The sequence below is a fragment of the Dermacentor variabilis genome, chromosome 1 (genome assembly GCF_050947875.1).
Source record: "Dermacentor variabilis isolate Ectoservices chromosome 1, ASM5094787v1, whole genome shotgun sequence".
NCBI classification, from domain to species: Eukaryota; Metazoa; Arthropoda; class Arachnida; order Ixodida; family Ixodidae; genus Dermacentor; species Dermacentor variabilis.
Genome location: NC_134568.1, coordinates 209335209 through 209354628, shown reverse-complemented (window position 1 = coordinate 209354628; position 19420 = coordinate 209335209). Strand labels below are relative to the sequence as shown.

At 42.8% G+C, this 19420-nt stretch overlaps 1 protein-coding gene across 2 annotated transcripts in view; it reads left to right on the top strand.

The window, feature by feature from the left end:
* The first annotated feature begins 4312 nt into the window (after positions 1 to 4312).
* Positions 4313 to 19420, top strand: part of AlaRS (alanine--tRNA ligase, cytoplasmic) — a 78087-nt gene continuing 62979 nt past the window's right edge. The window contains exons 1-7 of one of the 2 annotated variants that reach the window (XM_075703959.1): positions 4313 to 4466; positions 6681 to 6828; positions 8880 to 9068; positions 9230 to 9375; positions 11435 to 11626; positions 15438 to 15582; positions 18118 to 18263. In XM_075703959.1, coding sequence (XP_075560074.1) covers positions 6691 to 6828; positions 8880 to 9068; positions 9230 to 9375; positions 11435 to 11626; positions 15438 to 15582; positions 18118 to 18263 — 956 coding nt within the window. In that variant the 5' untranslated portion in view covers positions 4313 to 4466; positions 6681 to 6690. Of the gene's footprint in view, positions 4467 to 4556; positions 4576 to 6680; positions 6829 to 8879; positions 9069 to 9229; positions 9376 to 11434; positions 11627 to 15437; positions 15583 to 18117; positions 18264 to 19420 lie in introns of those variants that run through there. The other variant, XM_075703960.1, reaches the window with a different exon arrangement.

The following is a 19420-nucleotide window of genomic DNA, read 5'->3' as shown; positions in this document are numbered from 1 at the left end:
TGCCAAGGTTATTAAAAAAAAAAAGCATCATCGTACTAGCAATCTTCTACGCCTAAAGAAAACTGAATAGTGGGTGCAGCAGGGTCACTTCACAGGCTAAACTGTGCCATTCATATCATGTTTCAATAAAGTACTGTTGTTTGAACAGCAGAATTTCCTGGTCAAGTATGAACATATTTGACAAAAATTACCTTCGAATATAAAGTTTTCATGTTATTTCTAAACAAAGTGAAATATAATGGTTGTGTTAAGTTCATTTGGTATAGAAAATAAGAAGGCTTATTTACATTAATTTTACATCTAATGCCATTGCAACTAGTCTGGCGAGGAACATCTGAAAGGTGATTGTATCTGGCGCACCATCGTAATGATTGTAATTAAACACTGGAACCGCCCGTCGCCCTATGTTGAAGCAAAACGTAATACTGCAGCATGGCACACAGTTTTAACCCTTTCTATCCCAGTAGCAATGTGTGCTGCTGTAAGTGCTGTACTCTTGTATGCTGGTTGGAGCTCTGTTATCTCAATGTGAACAAACTTGCTGCATTGGCACTCCTGTATAGCCTACTTGGATGGCAGAACTTGTATATATATACAAGTCGTGAAATGTGGGAAAGAAATGGCGTCTGCCAGGTAGCATGCTCCCGGAATATTTGATTTTCCGCTAATCTTTTCATTTCATCAATGTTTCAGTTTACTGCGTCCACTTTGAGAAAGTATTGTTCGAGGGTGTCTGCGCTGCATTAATGAGTAAAGACAGCAGTTTTTGTACACTACTGAATGAAAAAGCATCCACATGTGTTGCCACTAGGAAGCTCAGCTTGCCTCCTGCATTAGCTAAACTCACCTTTGTAATGTAGTGTCACCTGTAACATAAAGTAACAAAATCAGGAATGCTTGAAGTCCGACGAATATGGGTCCTCTAATTGGCGTTCAGAGAATGCAGTCCTATAGTCTTATTCCAGTGGTATGACAATAGCGTTCTGATGGTTGTCCTACACGCACACACCACAAAACCAGTCTGAGAGTGTAGCCGTGATTAAAGAGCCAAAAACAAGGAGTTCGTTTGTTTGTGTGCCTCATTAGCCGCCTTAGACAAGGTCTGCAACAATGGTATTTATGGGTTAGGCTGGGTGAACCGACTCTCTTCCTTTTACAGTAACAGCTTGAAGAGGGTTGCTTAGAAGACAATAGCCGATTTCTGTTGTCAGCATCATCATCTGCCTAATTAAAGTCCACTGCAGGTCAAACGACACTCCCAGCAATCTCCGATTATTGCTTTCTTTTGCATCTGCAACTCCATGCTATGGCTGCAAATTCCCACATTTCCACGCCCTGCTCAATTTTGTGCCATCCTTGACAGCATTTCCCTTCCCTTGGAACCTATTCTGTTACTGGAATGGTTCGATGGTCATCTGCTCTATGCATTAAATGGCTTTCCCAACCCCATTTCTTACTCTAATCTTGATTAGAATATAACTGGAACTGACTTCTGTACAAAGCTGTAAAAGCTTCTTCCATGCAAATGCAGTTTGCAGATCTTGAAATGCAGGAGTGGGCTCATGAAGGCAGAATAGACCATCAAAACTCAACCTGAAGACTAGTCTCCAGCACTGCAGTGTCAAACAGAGCATCAGACTTACCCGATTCTCTTGGGTACATTATACAAAATCATGTCTGTGAAACTGCCTGCGAACAGTGCCCCAGCTGTAAGTTGCCTCATAAGCGACCTCATGAAGTAGCCGATGTGATCTCCACAATTGTGTACAAACTTTTCTTTAATGAGAATAAGCTAAAGTAGTCAACCTATAGACCTTTCCACCAGGGGTAGACAGGGCACCTCCTCTTTGAAACTTCTGCAGAGCTTCTGTGGAGGCCTCTCACCCAGTTAAACTCTTTGTAAAGCTCTATACCTAGCACATCTTTTATCTCGTTTAGGACATATTTAAAATTGAAAAATGGAAATTTTGTTTGCTCTAATCATACGCTCATGGGATACAAAGGGTTGAAGGAATACAAACCTTGCAAACAATTGCTTAGCCAAAGTCGAGAAAACATTTGTAGGCTGCCTAAAGGCAAATCATCCTTGGCCGAACATGTTGATAGGGAATTATTGAGTAGAAATTAGTGACTCGGAAGTTGTCAGATTTTTCATTCTCGAGTACAAATCAAATAGGCAAGGACTATTCAATTTGTATTAACAATTTTTGATAGCTGCACACCTCTATGATAAAGACAAGTAATAGTCTGATTGAACACACAGCTCATTTAACTACCTAGGTAACTACAAAGGAAACCCATACGGGTTCCTCGAAAGAAAAGCCTCGCAGTTGAAGAAAACTTCGTCCTGGTCCGGGACTCGAACCCGGGACCACCGCCTTTCCGGGGCAGCCGCTCTACCATCTGAGCTAGCCAGGCGGCTAGCAGATGGTAGGGCGAAGTCAAATTTGTCAACAAATCGAAGCAAAGGCAAGAGTTTGACATAATAGTTTTGCGGAAACCTGCTAGGTGGAGAGAACTGCGAGGCTTTTCTTTCGAGGAACCCGTATGAGTTTCCTTTGTAGCAATTGCTACGAACGGGTGGATGTCTGATTTTCCCTTCATTAATTACTTCTCTCCACCTTGCGGGTTTCCGCAGAACTATTATACGTACCACCTTGATCAAGTACGACGATTACAAAAATCTGCACTTTGTATAATAATCCATAACACGCTGGTGGAAATCGCGGAAGCTCAGAGGATAGCACAACTCGAAAGACTCTCCGGAACCAAGGCGGGCAGAGAAAGCATGGAAAAGATCGGCACAAACTACCACGGAATGAACGCCTCCAAGACGCAGATTCACCCAGACGTCCGAGCCGCAATAAACACGGAAAATATCCCGAAGAACATGTACCCCGTGCACAATGTCTAGAGAAGAAAATGCCGCACGAAAACGATTCTCAAAAACCACGGGGCGCGGGAGGGGGTGCTCTTCGTAGACGCCGCCCGGTACCCCCGAAACCGGGACGACAATATAAAGTGGTGTCGGCGCTGACAACGGTGCCTCCCTCTTCGCAATGTATGCACGAAAGGAAAGACCGTGACTACGGGCTCCGTGAGGACCAGATCGTCAGAGGAAGCGGAATTAAGAAACGACAATCGCATTAGCTGTAATCAACGGCCGGCAACAAGACAGAATAATAATCAGCGACTCCAAGACGGCCATTAGGAACTTCACAAAGGGCTGGGTCTCCACCGACGCGGCCAAAATCCTGAACCTCAGAGCAGAAGACTTCAAGAACGGCAAAATCACACGCAATTACCTCAAATGGATCCCGGCACATATTGGAGAAGTAACCACGAATGGTCCCTCCCAACTTCAACGAGAAGGCCCACCGAGCCGCGCGAGAACTAACCCACCGCGGCTCGGACATGTGACGGTCGAACACCCCACAACCCCCGGGGAAGGGGGGAGGACTGCGGCGGAGGCGATGGAGAACACGGAGGAGGCGACGACGATGAAGTAGCGATACAAGACGACAGGGACAGACTGGTCACGTACCACGACATACTAGCACACTATACGAAATAAAGAGAAGCATACCCACAACCCCTCAAACAACTCTACAGGTCTCAAGAAAGAGATTGGAGAAGGTTGCAAACCAGAACGTTCCTAAACCCAGCACATTTAAACAGAGTAAATTCAAGACAATACCCAGACGCGAGCTGCAAGCTCTGCAAGCACGAACATGCAGACATGGCACACATCTTATTTAAGTGCGCAGAGATCAGATCAATGTATGCAGAGGACAACATAGAACCGGACCTTCTCGAGGAGCGATGGCTAAGCGCTCTCACTAGCTCGGAATTACACGACCAACTATGGGCTATCCAGCGGGCCCGGGCAGTGGTGGAAAGGCTATGCCTCACCGCAAATAATGCCCAGGTGGCCTGAGGTCCACGCAGGCCCTTTTCTCATTAAAGTTTTTTTCCGTCCGCCCGTCCGTCTTTTTAATACTTGCGCTCATTTCGATTTTCGCGCCTTTAAGCGGAAGCAGGCAACGCGTTTTCTGGTTGGTGCTCGATGCCGTATCGTGAGTCCTCCATAGTCCCCTTTGAAGCAGGAGGATGTTGCCAAGTTCCACCTCTTAACACTTGTGACCTTTATGGTGTGCCTAAATATTGAAATACATTTATGAAGTAAGCTACATTAGTTTTGTTCTATTGTAGCGCCACAGAACGGCGCTAAACACTCCTAGTGGGCTCTGGTTTGTATGGACCCCAAAATTTACTCCGTTTTGCGGTTTGGTCTCGGAGGCCATGTACTTGTGTGCTTGTGCTCCCTCGTCTCGCGCCAGGCCAGTTGCATCATCAACATCCCAGGCCCGGCTGTAAGTCAAGCGCTCAAGTCGCTAAAGTTGCGCTGTTTCTGTCATAGGCACGTGTTGTGTGTTTTACGGGGATCCCGACCGCAGTCGTGAGAGGTATGTTCTTCAGCAACTTTTATGTCTCTCCTTCTCATTTTTGGTTTGATCACCGCGACATTGATCGCCTTCTGGTAATCTATATTTTGTCCAGCATGCTGAGCGTATGGTAAGTTTAGTGATGGAACACGCGTGTCTATGGAACTAAACGAGAAGTTGTTTCAGCTTTATGACCACTGAAAAACAGTATATCAACTTATTAGTAAAAAACAAAAACAAAACAAACTTGCTGTTAATTGCAAAGAACAACTAGTTCGTGTCGCATGCAAGCAGTTTCTGTGAAAACGTTGTCAATAAAAAGATATCCGAAACAGTTATTTTAACGCAAAAGAATGACGTACTCTTGCGCTTTTCATGAAGGAGGAACATGTGTGGATTAGCGGACTCAGCGATTTATTCTTGAGGTATACATGCCTGGAAGTTTCAAATCGGGTTACCTTGAACAATGCCTTGAAGTTCACATTAGAACCGGTCTCGACGTGCTATCATGCCATCGTGCCGGCGTGTCTGCCAAGCTGGCATATGCGAAGTGGCACTAGACTTGACGTGCTTGCACTGTCAGCGATCAGTCTGTTACCGCTTCTTGCATATGCCAAATTGCAATCTTGTGGGCTTCTTTAAGCTGTTACTGAATGCCGTTTCTTGCTTAACCCTGTAATGCCTCAAATGCTGGTTGAAGCGCGGGAAATTTAATGCAAAGCACATAGTTGCGTTATTTATAAGCGGGAGTAAAGTTTCGACGGCGGATAGTTTAGCAAGCCATTTACTAATTCATTATGAATGCAATGATTAAGCCATAGTTTTTTTCTACAAACGTATTCAATTTGTTCCAATTTTCCTTGACGTGAAACTGTAAGTATTACAGGGTTAAATGTGTGATGCCTACGTAACCGTTTAATCAAAACTATTTGATTTCCGCTATTGGCAATCAAAGTGTCTAGATTTTGCAGTATTCAAATACATGATCAGAAGACAGCAGTAGGGCTTGCATGTAATTTCTCATACAGTGTTAATCCGTTTTGTGTGTGTGATGTGGTTTCATATTTCTGCCATATTCTTAGTGTGACATCGCCCGGTGTAGGCGCTGTAATATTAAGGCCCAGCGATATCCCAGCTGTTCACATGGCCAAAATGTAGTACTATGACGGCAACGTTGTGGAACGCGTTTTATAAAGAAGCACCAGAAGTCTATCTGCTCTCAGTTAGGAAAGGTGTAAGTGCTATTGTATAAGGCTTTTCTGCCAATCTGGATCACTGTGTAGGAATGGTTATAGCATTGGGCTGCTGTGCTGAGAGAACAGGGTTCGAAACCAACTGTCGGACTGACTTGCGTGACCGAGTGTGTAGCAACGTGTACATATGTGCCGCTATTCAACGAACCTCTTTCCCACCGACATGGGTCACTGTAGATGTGGGACTGAGTTTGTACCGCTTTTCAATGAAACTCTTTGATGGAGCACTAGATATGTGCCAGTCAGTCTGTGCTGGCCTTTAATAAAACTCTTTCATGGCAACTTGGGTCACGGAGCATGTGCCAGTAGGTGTGTGCTGCTCTACATTGACAGAAAAGATCCTTTTAAGTTTCTCCTATGCTGGGCGAAGGTGAACCCACTTCACAAGGGTTCCTCAAGCACAGTAATCCAACACTTTAGCAGGCTGTGCCACAATTTCACCGGGTATGTGCCACTTCAATGAAAGTCTTTCACGCCAACGCTTTAGAGAGCTGTGCCATGAAGGAACTAGGTATGCACCGCTCTTCAGTGAGCCTCTCGCCAACTTGGGCTACTAAGTATGCGCCACAGGGGGTATGGAAAGCGAAGGAACAATTCACAGCGTTCACATGCACTGGCATGTGCCCCGCTTCTCATCTTGGAGGCCAAGCGCGGCCCTCTCGGCAAGGCCACTAGATGGTGCAGTGTGTCCAGAAAGAAGCGTGATAGAAGAGCCTGGCTGCTACAGAAAGCGTTTCTCAGTGTTCGCACGCACCGGTGCGCCATACATATCGGAGGCCATGCATAGGCTTTGCAGTGCTGCCGCTAGATGGCGCCGAGTGTTCTTAGGGAAGTGCGAAAGAGGAGTCCTGCTGCAGTACAAGCCTGATACATAACTGGTTTTGATGGTGGCAATACATTGTATCGCTTTATGATTTCATGCTAAACGTATTATCGTCGACAGTCACCGTGAGATGGGTTCTGCCACATTTTTTCTTTCCAGAACTGTCACAATGACCTCTGCAGCTGAGATACGTCAGAAGTTTATGGACTTCTTTGTCCAGAAGTATGACCATGTGTATGTCAAATCATCATCAGTCATTCCTCACGATGACCCTACACTTCTTTTTACTAATGCTGGCATGAATCAGGTTAGTGCAATTTCAGTGTGAAACTGAGGTGTAGATATGCACTTTTGTCTCTGAACATAATGATCTTCGTGGAAATTTTTGGTATATTTTATGGCATATAAAGTGCAAACATAGCAGACTACTTTCACCATGCTGAGAACTCTTTAGCTATTTCCTTATTATGCAATAAAAAAGCAGTCTGTTTGGTTCATGAACTTTCCATGCTGCAAGAAATTTATGTTGATGTTTCTCTACGTGCAATTGGACAGCTTGGAGGCTGAACTTTGTCACTTTTTGTTGCTTTTGTGGTTTTCCAGCACATTTGGAGCCTTGATAAAGAAATCCTAACCTTAGATGTCACCAAGTCTAGCTTTGGATCTACATTGCAATTCTTGAAATGAATAGCATGGAACATGGACATTAGCTGCAGGTGTTCCGTGTTATTGTAAAGAAGAGTCAAAATAATGTATAAGGTTATGCGTATTTTCAGCTCCCGCTGCTCTGTTTTATTATTGAGACCAAACTTCAGCATGCACTCATAGATTAGCTTTGTTTTTACCTTATGTTCAACTGTTATAAAGAGCAGATGTCAGTTCTGTTCTCTGCTAGTTCCTTTTCTTCATAAGGGTCTTCACAACATACCTGCTACAAATAGTTAATGTGTCCTGCCTTTGCAATTTTCAGTCAGATGCGAGTATGGTGCTGACAGCCTTAGCGTCTGTGTAGACTGGCCTTCCAGTGTTATTTTTTATCACAGTCTGTGTGAATCTATCGATGGATTATTAGATACGCCTGACACAATGTCGGGAAGTTCTGGTGCTAACTCAGAGACCTTGGCAAGACCAACATGCCTTTAATTGAGCTGATCCAGCAGATGGTAATCACGAGAATGATTGCGGACATTTTTTACCATGGCAGTTGTATACTTGCATAAAAGCAAGAAGACAGTGGCAGGAGAAATGTCTTTTGAACAAATAATGTTTTCGTTATGGAGTGACTGCCTCACTGCATAGCACAGGCATAGTGGCTGACTTCACTGCATAGCCAAAGCTACAAAACTTTTTCAGCATGGTTTAGCTTTGAGAAATGAAACTATGGGGAATGCACATATTTTGTATATTTTATATCTTTTGTTACTTTCAGCACTTTCCAGCAACCTCACATGATTTCGCGTGTAAGAATTTTGATGAATCTTCAAATTTTCACAAAAATAATATTCTGAAATTTTTTTATTAATTCTGAATTACTTCCACTCATAAGACCAACAATCAGGCTACAATTTTTGATATTGCAGTACATGTTGGGGGGGGGGGTGACTAGTATTTCTTGAAATAAAGAATACAATAAATTTACAACCACTAAAAGTAAACACATTTCTGGGAGCACAGTTACTGCCTAAGATTGATTTTGATTTTGCAGTTTTCTTGCTCAGCTCCTGAATTTTTAAATATCAGGTCGATAGGGCTATGTATGAGCATGCTAATTATGAACCATTTTAGAAAAATCAAATTCAAGCAATTCATGTTACACAGTTTTAATAAAGCGAGAAATGTTTTCATATACAGAACCTGTCATTTAGCATACTTGCATTTTTGTGGATTACTTTAAAGCTAGAGTGGCTTTGCAATAATAATGGGCATTTGCCAGTTTGCAAATTTAGTGTATGTGTGCATCACTGTGTCATTTGTGCTTGAAAGGCTGATGAGGCTAAGCACATCATTGATTGAGACCAAGAGCTTGTGTTGCTGAATCAGTTGTAGACACTGCTGACTCAGCTTATGTGAAAGCACACATATTTTATGGTGGAAGCAAGTGCTCAGATCTCAGTTTATCCTGTGTTAAGCAATATGTATTCAACATTCATAATGTTCATGCAGTTCTTGTGGTTCAGTGTTATTCCTAACTCGCTGCATCCAAATACATTTTGACTGGATTTTGCTCTACTACTATCACATGGCATCTGTGAATTCAGAATTAGGCGTCTGCGAAAAAAAAAAAAGTACTTTTGCGTAGTTACTCATGATGAAATGAGATACAATTTCTGACTTTTTTTTTTTCATTTGAATATGCAGTTCAAGCCAATCTTTTTGGGAACAGTTGACCCCAACAGTGAAGCAGGCAGGTACAAACGGGTTGTGGACACACAGAAGTGTATCCGTGCTGGTGGGAAGCACAATGACTTGGATGACGTAGGAAAGGATGTCTACCATCACACATTCTTTGAGATGCTTGGCAATTGGTCATTTGGTGACTTTTTCAAGGTAAGGCATGTTCTGCATAGCAGGGATTCAGATTTAATGTTGCTCTTGCTGATCTAGCTCACTATATTATGTTTGCATTTAGTTGGTCACACTGACAATTTCTGTATGTTTTGGAAGCGGGAGGAGCCTCCCTAATTGCAACACCTATCGTTTTGCTGCAGAAAGAAATATGTGCCTGGGCATGGGAGCTGCTCACAGAAGTGTTCAAGCTACAGCCAGATCGCCTTTATGTTACCTACTTTGGAGGCAATGAAGCAGCTGGTTTGGAGCCAGATTTGGAGTGCAAAGAAATCTGGAAGAAGCTTGGGTGAGTCCTTGCCCTGCAGATGTATTAGGAAATCCTGCATGCAGCCTGTCTGTGTTAATATCAGCCGTGATGGCTGCATTATGATGGGGTCAGAATGCAGAAAGTGCTTGTGCACTGTGCTTTGTGTGCTCATTAAAGAACTTCAGATGGTCTTTAATGGCCCAACTATGGCATCTCTCATAGCCTGAAAATTGCTGTGGGGTGTTTAACTATGGAATCTACTTTAATATTAAGGTGTGCTATATTGGTTGGAATTTACCACTAGGAAGCAAACCATGACCAAAGTTGAAAATTTGAATTTTGCTTTCTTAGATCTGGCAGTGGGATGCGAATGCAGAATAAATGATCTTCAGTCGCAAGAAATGTTCTTAACTGCAGCATGGCATGCAAACTGGAGCAGAATTATAGACGAGATTCGGTAGGTAGTAAGGTCTAGTCAAGGACAGAGCAATGCAGGTGCAGTTATTGTCACAAGAGTGGCATTGTGGTTGCAAAGAAGACCAAAATTTTGGTACACAAGTGTTCGACTTATGCACAGATGCAGACAGGCACGTGCACAAACAGAGAGAGGCACAGTCAGATTATTATGTCATTGCAGGTTCTTATTACAGTGCCAACAAATCTTTCAACTAATTTGCAAAGTGTAGTACTTATCGCACAAAATGGGTCAATAGTACTCTAAATGGCGATATGAAGCCAACAGATAATGAACGTGAAGCCAAGGAAAAAAAAAGCCCAGAGGAGATGTACTATTTCATCTTTTTTTTCTCCCTTGAAATAATGTAAATTTGTAATGACCTGATCACTTTTCTTTAAATGCAGGAAATGTTTCTTTGAAGTATAAGGATTCATTCCCCCTGTGCTTTCCTTGGCATCATGTGGTTGTCTAATACCCACCTGCCATGCTGGTGTAGTGGCTTTGGTGTTGCACTGCTAAGCCCGAGGTTGCGGGATCAAATTCCAGGTGCACCGATCGCATTTCTGTGGGGGCGAAATGCAAGAATGCCCATGTATCATGCATTAGGTGCATGTAAAGAACCCCTGGTGCTCAAAATTAATCTTGAATCCGCCTCTATGGAGTGCCTCATAATCATATTGTTGTTTTGGCATGTACTATAACCCCAGAATTTAAGGTTGTTTAATATCCCCGCCACTTGCTTGCTCTCAATGAGCATTGTAACCAAAGACCATTCAGATACACCAGCCTCATTGGCGCCTTTGTGCGCGATAGAAGGGAGACTGAGGCCATGGATTTCAGTGGCCTTTGGTTTGCATGGTCATTAAAAGCGAATGTGTGACAGCACATTTGAGCCCTTTGGGTTCCTCTGATTACTTTTGTTCATGTCTCTGCAAGTATCAGATTGAGATTTGTTCATGGTTTTAGTAGTTGTCACTTTCAATTTTACAATTGAGAACTGTATGTAACACATCTTTAAGACAAGGATATTCAGATGCTGGTTTTGCATGTAAAACCCCAGAATTTAATTTAGACAAGGATATTGTGTTGTTTATAAGTGGCAGTTATGTAGAATGTATTGTGATGAGCTGCTTCTCTGATGTGAAAGAGGATGACGACGGTCAACAGGATATTGCACGCGCATCTCTCTGGCCACCTTGCCTACCTGAATCTGTACATAACTTTTACATAAACATTCTCTTACTTTTTTCCTTGTTGGCACTCCTTGACAATATTTTCTGCGTGGTGTCATGTGGTATTGGTATGTGCATTTTAGCCTGTGCAGTGGCCATGCTCTAATCTCTGCTGAAAGCTGTTGATATGGAATAAAGTGAATATTTCTTTATATAAGTATTGGCCATAATAGCATTCTAATAAAAAAGTTGCTATTCAGGCCATAATGAAAGTGTAAAGAGGATGTGGTACTGCCTTGTTAAAAATATACTAAAACTAGTTCCATGTGGTTGCTACTTTTACATTAGGTTGATCCAGACTTCCATAGTTTTTTGTGTGTGGTTTTTCTTACCTTTTTAATATAACAGTTGAGCCCTTTATCTTTCATTTTGTTGATCTTTACTTACTTGTTTCTTTTTTTTCTGTTAGTATTCCTGAGGATCGCATTTTGCCTGGGAGCATGAAAGATAACTTCTGGGAAATGGGTGAGACTGGCCCTTGTGGACCATGCTCTGAAATTCACTATGACCGTATTGGTGGTCGCAACGTTGCCCATCTTGTCAATGCTGATGTTCCTGAGGTCCTTGAAATCTGGAACCTAGTGTTCATCCAGTACAACAGGTGAGGAGCTTGAACCTTTTGCTGCGTGATGTCTACTACAGTGGACAAACTTTGGTGATTTTTGAGCAACTGTAGTGCTTCCAAGAAGCTCTTGTGCATATTGTCAACTTCAGTGGACAACAGAAGTTTTCTATAGCACCTCTGGAAGGTGCCACCAAGCATCGTTTTCCTCCAACTCTGCTTCAAAGATAGTGTCGTGTTGTTCCTGCGAGTAAGTCATGCTTGCCCCTTAACTTTTACTTATAACTCTCATGACATTGTGGTTTAGTACATATAATCATCTACATGGGATGGAAGAATCCTTCTGAGGCAAGGCCTGTCAATATTGTGGCTGAGTGAAGACAAGTTCATCCTGCAGAACACATTCTGAAATGTCCACTGTAGTGGACACCATGCATAACAGGAACACGTGCGTGGGAGCATTTTCTGAGCAGTGTAGTCCTTGCACCTTTCACTTTCAGTTTTATTGTTTTCGATATTTGCCTCCTATTTTCATGCAATGACCCTTGGTTCATCATATTATTCAGCGAGCCAATAGGAAGAAACAATGAAATCAGTTACGAGTAACTCCTGCCAAAGCAAAATCAAAGTCACCTGTCAAAGCAAGTTTAGTTGCCACTACGTGTGTTATGGCAATGTCAGTCACTTTTCACGTTAGGGATAATGTGCAGCACAAGAATGTAAAATGTTGTATGGCAAGTTCAAAGCGAAATATACAGTCGAACCTCGATATATGGAACAGCTTGGTGATTGTGAAATAGTTCGATATAGCCAGAATTCAATATATAAAATCACGTAAAAAATGCATCAAATACTTTTGCAAATCAATGAATGAACCAAGGGTGCGATCAGATATTGTTGTTCGGAGCACATGTTCATTGTGCCATGCGCAATTAGCCTAGGCAGCACCGACTTCGTCAGCCGCGTGAAGTCGAGGCGGCCTAGGCCGAACACGCGTGGCTCAATCGAATGCGCGCTCCGAACAACAATCCCCGATCGTGCCCTAATCCTGGCGCAGGTAATGTGCACTTGAAGCTTATATTTATTTATTTGGCTGATAGTACTGCAGCAGTGCAGCCCGCTTATTGGCAGCTGCGTGCTTGAACACGGAATCCTCAACATAGTCTAAACAATCCACAGGCGATTGGCCAGTGCCGTCTATTGCGCCACAGTAGTGGCGTAGAAGGGCCAGAGCAGCTACAGCCTCAGTTGAATTCGGGAGCGGGACAGCATCAGCACTTGTGGGATCAACCTCGGCAGCATCTTCGTTTGGCCGCTACTTCTGCTGCGATATCTAAGTCCGTCAAACGAAGGATTTTGAAACACTGTTAATAACAAAGTATTAAGTGGTGACTGCCAAGGCGTCTATGAGTGAGCCCAGTGAGCACGCGCTGTTGCATGTCTTCGTGGATGCAAACCGCCAGTCCTCCCAAGGCGCAGCAGGCGCAGAGCGTGGCATCGCGGAGGAGTCAGTGCAGCAAATGCAGTGTGCCGTTGATGTCAAACTAGCCAAGCTGGCGCGTGTGTACGCCGCTGGCGCCCTCAGTGCGACCGCAGGAGTCGGGAACGCCCATCACACCACCACTATCTTTGAGGGTGTTACACGAAAGCTCACCGCCTGTCAACGGAGCGCATGTGGTCCATTTTACGCCTGACCCGTTCGAAATAAAAATTTGAGAATGCATGCGATTTTCCAGTTTATATAGAAAGTGTTCGATATACGCAATAATTCGATATATGCTTGTTCGAGATATCGAGGTTTGACTGTAATTGCTTGAAATGCGAGGTATCTGAGGTGCAGCCGGTGGGGTGGTGGGGGGGGGTGCGCATTGGGCACGTGCCCTCCCCTCTCCTCCCCATCCACAAACTTCAGTTTCTGTGCATCAGGATACATGGCATAAAGCGACATGCAACAACACTCGCCTGCCCCAGTGACCCCCTCATTGAAGTGCTTAAGTTGTGAGTAGTTTTTGTGTGTGATTGTATTGCATCAACCTGAAAAGTAGCCAATTTTCTTAAAGTCCTGGGCAGCTTAGTTGCAAAAGATTTAAATACATCAAAGTTCAGTTTCGTCGTCAAGTACTAATTATTCTGGGGAATAACTTCTTATATTTATTCAGGAATTGAATTGTATAACACACTACTTTTTTTTCTACCGCATTAGCTTCAAATTATGTAGGTCTTTATTAACATATCTATATTCCTGGGAACTTGATGATACTGTGCACTGAGATGCTTTCTCTACTCACAGTTAAATATTTGCCACAACTTCCTCCTCTGTTGAGCCGAGAAGACCTGATTGCATGAAAATTATCTCTGAACTGCCTACATAGGTCATGTGAAAACCAAGTACAGTTAAACCTTGATATAATGAAGTTAGTAAAATCAGCAACTTGCTTCGTTGTATTGAAATATTGTTATATTGTAATTCGACTTTTTATGCAAATGAGTACAGTCACCGTCAGATTTTTCTTACATGGAAGGGTCCGTAAAATTTTTTAAGTCATCGGGCAAGTGGGGAAAATGAATTTCATTGCAAAAATATTGTCATTTTTTTGAATTTGAGAGTCATTGACCAATGACACGGCTTCGTGCCGTTACAGTATCTACACATTGGCAGTACGAAGCAAAGCTGTCATGTCCACTCTGCCGTCGTGGCTGATAGTGTTTATTTATTCAAAATACCTTACAGGCCCGAAGAATGGGCATCGGGTAAGGGAGAAAAATTTTACACAGTATAAAGAGCAAACAATTATACAAAATCATGCAATTATACAATGCTTTGTTAATAATACAATGAAGAGTCAAGTTTACACAAACTCTAAAATTCTAAGATAAGAAAACAAAAAGCATACAAGAAGCAACGCAGACAAGAAGTTTTTTTTTTAAGTAAGAAATGAGCGTTTATGTCATGATGGAATTTTTCTTTGTTAGCTTCAGCTACCAGTATATCGGGAAGGTCGTTCCACAAGCGGATGACACGTGGAAGCGCAGATGAGTTAAAAGCGTCTGTTTTGCCGTAGATGCGCATGAAAGAAAGATGATTACGCAATCTTCGTGAGGTGAATGGAGAAACTTGCAATGCTATTGGTGATGGCCTCGGTCCGTGCACGTACTTGTGAAACAGCTATATAAGTGCTGCATCACGACGAGTGTTCAAAGAACGAATTGATAGATTGTTTTTAATTTGCGTTATACTTTCGTTCCAGTTGTAATTTTGTGAAATGAATCGAGCGGCTCTATTCTGAACTGATTCTTGCATAGTGGTTAAATAAATTTAATGAGGGGACCATATTGAAGAAGCAAATTCAAGTTTAGGGCTAACAAATGTAAGATAGGCTAATTTGTGGACATTTGTCGGCATCTTACGGAGGTTCCGACGTTGCCTGCAGTGGGATGACTTTATCGATCAAGAGTGCAAGCAGAGGGGAGTGAATGCTTCGCCTGCCTCTCGCTTCAATGCATCTGCAAAGCTCGAGATTATGCAACCTGCAGCATGTGCTGGAACACTGCCCACATGAATCTGCACCCATCGCGGCTTTCCCGTGCATTGCATCTGCTTCAGATAATCTCCAAGATAGTGGGTGCATATTTGCCCAGTCACGGCGACAGCACAGACTAGAGGAGGAGACACTCGAAGTTCGTTTCATTAAAGTTCTTTATATCAAGATTTAACTGTATGGTATGCTGAGTGGATAGACTCGCTAGAAAATTCAACATAACCAAGGCTTGGACCAAGGATTTTTCTATTCTGCATGTTGCTTGCTAATGCATAAAAAAATCTCTAACTCATATTACCATCCTGTTCCAGGGAAACAGATGGCTCACTGAGACTGCTGCCCAAACAGCATGTGGACACTGGTATGGGATTTGAACGATTGGTGTCTGTCATTCAGGACAAGCCTTCAAACTATGACACAGACATTTTTATGCCAATCTTCGAGGCCATCCAGAAGGTGGGTGTAGCGTTGGTTTTTACATTTAGAACCATTATATATATATATATATATTTATATATATATATTAACCCTTTTTATTTTGCAAATCTTTTTTGTGGTCTTTGGGGTGTGTTCTTTGAGATTCTTTTGTTTGATGATTGTTGCCACTGATTAAGATTAATATGAAATCTTTGCAGCTTTTGGTTGCCTGGAAGCATTGTAGTTCTCTCGAGTCCTATTTTGTATTTCGTCCTTTCTGTAACGGTTCGTGAATCCCACTTACCTAGGCATTGTATTTTTATTATGCATTCCCCAAAACAGTTATTGCTCAACTGGGACTCAAAGGAACACTAAAAAGACAAATAATTTGAGCTGTATTATTAAATTACTCGTCTGTATTATACTAAATAAATGACACTATGACTTTGAGAACAGGCTTGGTGAACCAGTAAAAGCCCAGAAACAGAAGACTGGTGGTGATGCCACTTTGAAGTTCCCGCACCAGCTTGTCATGAGATCATAGGTTTTGACAGTGTCTGCTTGAGCACCCTTCTTTTTGCTCCCTAGTAATCAGAGTGAAAAGAAAAGCTTGTAGAATGCATGTGAGAAGAGGCATGTAAAGCCCTTTGTGACTTGTGGCACTGAGGTCGTTTACAAGATTCCGCTAAGCTGCGGTAAAGTTTACATTGGCCGGATGAGTCGATGTATAAATGACCGACTCAAAGAGCACTCGTCGTCTTTAAAGGCTGTTGTGGGTGGTATGCACCTACCTGTGCATATAAGATTGCGGTTGCACACCATTCTTTAACAATGCAACGATTGTAAACAGGTCTAATGACAGACTGGTGAGGGAAATTATTGAGGCTAGCAAGATTTGTGCACAATCAGCCACGTGTGTTACTGTCCTGTCAGTTGCGCTGACAGATAAAGAAATAAGCTACCTCAGTAGGCATTAGTACTTTTAAAACTTTTGCATGTGAATATAGCCTTATATCTGCCTTCTGACTGTGCCTGTATGCCCCCTCTGTTTCCATGGAAACCTTTCATTAAAGTTCAGTTGTAAGTGAGAGTCTGCCCTGTTCACATGGCTTCTTCCTGCCCTTATTTCTGCTCAACGACATTATGTGACCCAATATAGTTGCGCTTCTTTTTTACGGATTGATATAGCCCCGAAAACGTATTTTGGCGCTAACATTTAGTACATCGCCAAACTGTAATCAGACAATACATATTCTGGTTGCTAGATCCTATATAAACAAGAAAAGGCATGAGGCGTGTGGGAGTATTCGCCTACCAGAGCAGCTTCCCTGCAGTACTCGCCTGCCTGTGTCGTGTGAAAATGCCAGCATGTACTCAGTTTTCTGTTCCGGTACCAGTAAATCTGCTTGTGGGTTGTTGCATACCGCATTCACAGTTCTCGCTACCAACTCGTTGCGAAAAGCATCTTCAACTATCTGTGTCACAGCACGCTTGGCGTAGTACCATTGGAAGCATACTGGAGGCTTTTAATAGGCGATAACCCAAATGTGTCGCTGTTCCCTGATGCAGGCAGTGTGAAGTCAGTGTCATGTTTCGCTCTGGCGTTGTCCAGCAGCTTGATTTCGTTTCGGTTTCCCATTGCCGTCTTAAAACACATGCAGTAGAAAAATTACAATGCGCATCTGGCACCACATGAGCCCCACCAGCTCACTTTGCGTCGAGTGAGCACGTCAAAACTTTCCTCTAAAGCATTCAGGCCGAATTTCGAGGCGTACAAACGTAAGCTTGCCAAAGCCGCAAAAACGACATTGCGCATCTTGAGCTGCTGGGGCCCGTTCAGCTCGGCACACGTCACCTTCTTGTGCTGCAACGATTGGTGCATCGCTTCTGCTTACCTAGACGTCAACCACAGTTGAGTCTGTCAAATTTTTTGTGACTTCTGACTGTATGCTTTCCCGGTTAGTAAGTTATTTAAACATGTGGATGAGGTTCTACTGTACTTCGTAAGCCTAAACTGATTTATTGTTTCTCTTTAGTGTCTCTTTAAAGCTTGCTGACGTATGCTTTAGAAACTGTGAGAAGGGCATGTAGGTGGTGTTTTAAATAATAATTATATACTTTCTCACTTTGTAACTGTAGGCCTAGTGGATTTTAACCCTGTAAAGCCCAGTGTATCATATATGCTATGCTGAGTTTGATGCCTCAAAATTCTGATTTAAGCACTGGAAACTTCACACATAGCCTGTAGTAATGTTTTTGGTATGCTGGAGAGAAAGTTTTAAATTGTGGATAGTTCATTAAACCAATTACTAATTAATTACTGTACAAAATTATAACTAAAAAAATTTGCTTTTTTGTTCAAGTGTATTCATGGCCAAAAATAAAGATGAGCAAGTAATTCAAAATTTTCTTGATGTGGAAACTGCTTGGGCATTGCAAGGGTAAATAATCTGGTGTCTTCAATTGAGGACATTCAGCATTATTTGCAACTTTTTCAATTTTTCTCTCAGCTCTGAACAGGTAAGGGGGTAACTTTCATACAAGTTTTCTGGTGTCTGTTGCTGCTGCCCATAGGCTACAGGTGTGAGACCATACACTGGCAAAGTCGGGAAAGATGATGCTGATGGTATTGACATGGCATATCGTGTGCTGGCAGACCATTCGCGCACTCTGACGATTGCCCTTTCAGATGGTGGACGGCCAGACAATATCGGTCGTGGGTGAGTGGTATTTACACTTTCTCAAATGGGTGCTTGTGATTGGGACAATATTGTTTGACCTTGATTATGCATTCTGCCTACCTTGAAGGCTAAGAATCTGTATACAGTCTTATGGTAATAGCTTTTAAATGTTGGCAAGCTTCCTGATGAACTTTCAACATAACCAAGCTAAGGTATGGGAATTGAGACAGCACCGCTCATTGAGTTGTAACAAAGCACTTAGGTGGCTTGACCAGTCTGCTGTGTTGTTATTTTAATTTTTGGAATTTGGTTTGTACGCATTTTATATTGTCATCTCTATGAGTGGATAGTCATTACTCAGGCATAGCAGCACTTCGAAGGCTGACCAATGTCATTATATAACATGAAGAAAATAAAAATAATGTTACTTGATTATAAGTAGGAGTGTGTGAATGCTCGAATATCACCGAATCGAAACGAATAGGGAATGTTTGTATAATTCAAATCGCGAATCAAATATCTACTAATATTCATTTTTTTATGTTTGATATATTCGGTGTAGGAGACCCGCGCAGTGCCACATGTCGTGTGCACCGCAGAACCTCTCATGCTCGATGCCGCCCAAGCGAGTGTTCTACTTAGCTCTTGGCGCAAAAGGAGTGTTAAGCGTACCCCGGACAGGCCATCCCAGCTGACACTGTAGCGGACTTTGTCACTGCAAGAGCTTACCGATGTCTGAGCGTTGCAAAATGGCGCAGCATTGGCCGGTGCCGTCTCTGTTGGTACAAAATTCTTCCCAGTCGACAGGACCGACTGAAGTGATAATGCAACGCTGTACAGACGGAACGACAACAAAAGCAATGTGTACTCATTTTCGTCACAGCCACACTGCCTAGGCAGTTAAACTTGATCGGCACTACTTCATTAGGCGTCAGTGACTAAAGCTACAGTTTGGTGTTGAATTAACGCACCTCTATTTGCAGCAGCCACACGACACTCAGAAAGCTGACAAATTGCCTTTCAAAGAAAGCAAGAGACGGCGGATGAATGAGTAGGGAAGTGGGGAAGTTCGCTTGCTATGACCCTCCAGATTTCACAATTTTTGACAATGGCAAATCGCGCCAAACCTGACAATGAAAAGGTGCCTGTTCTTTACAGTCAGTGGCGGCTACATGCAGATCGGTGATCGAGTCACA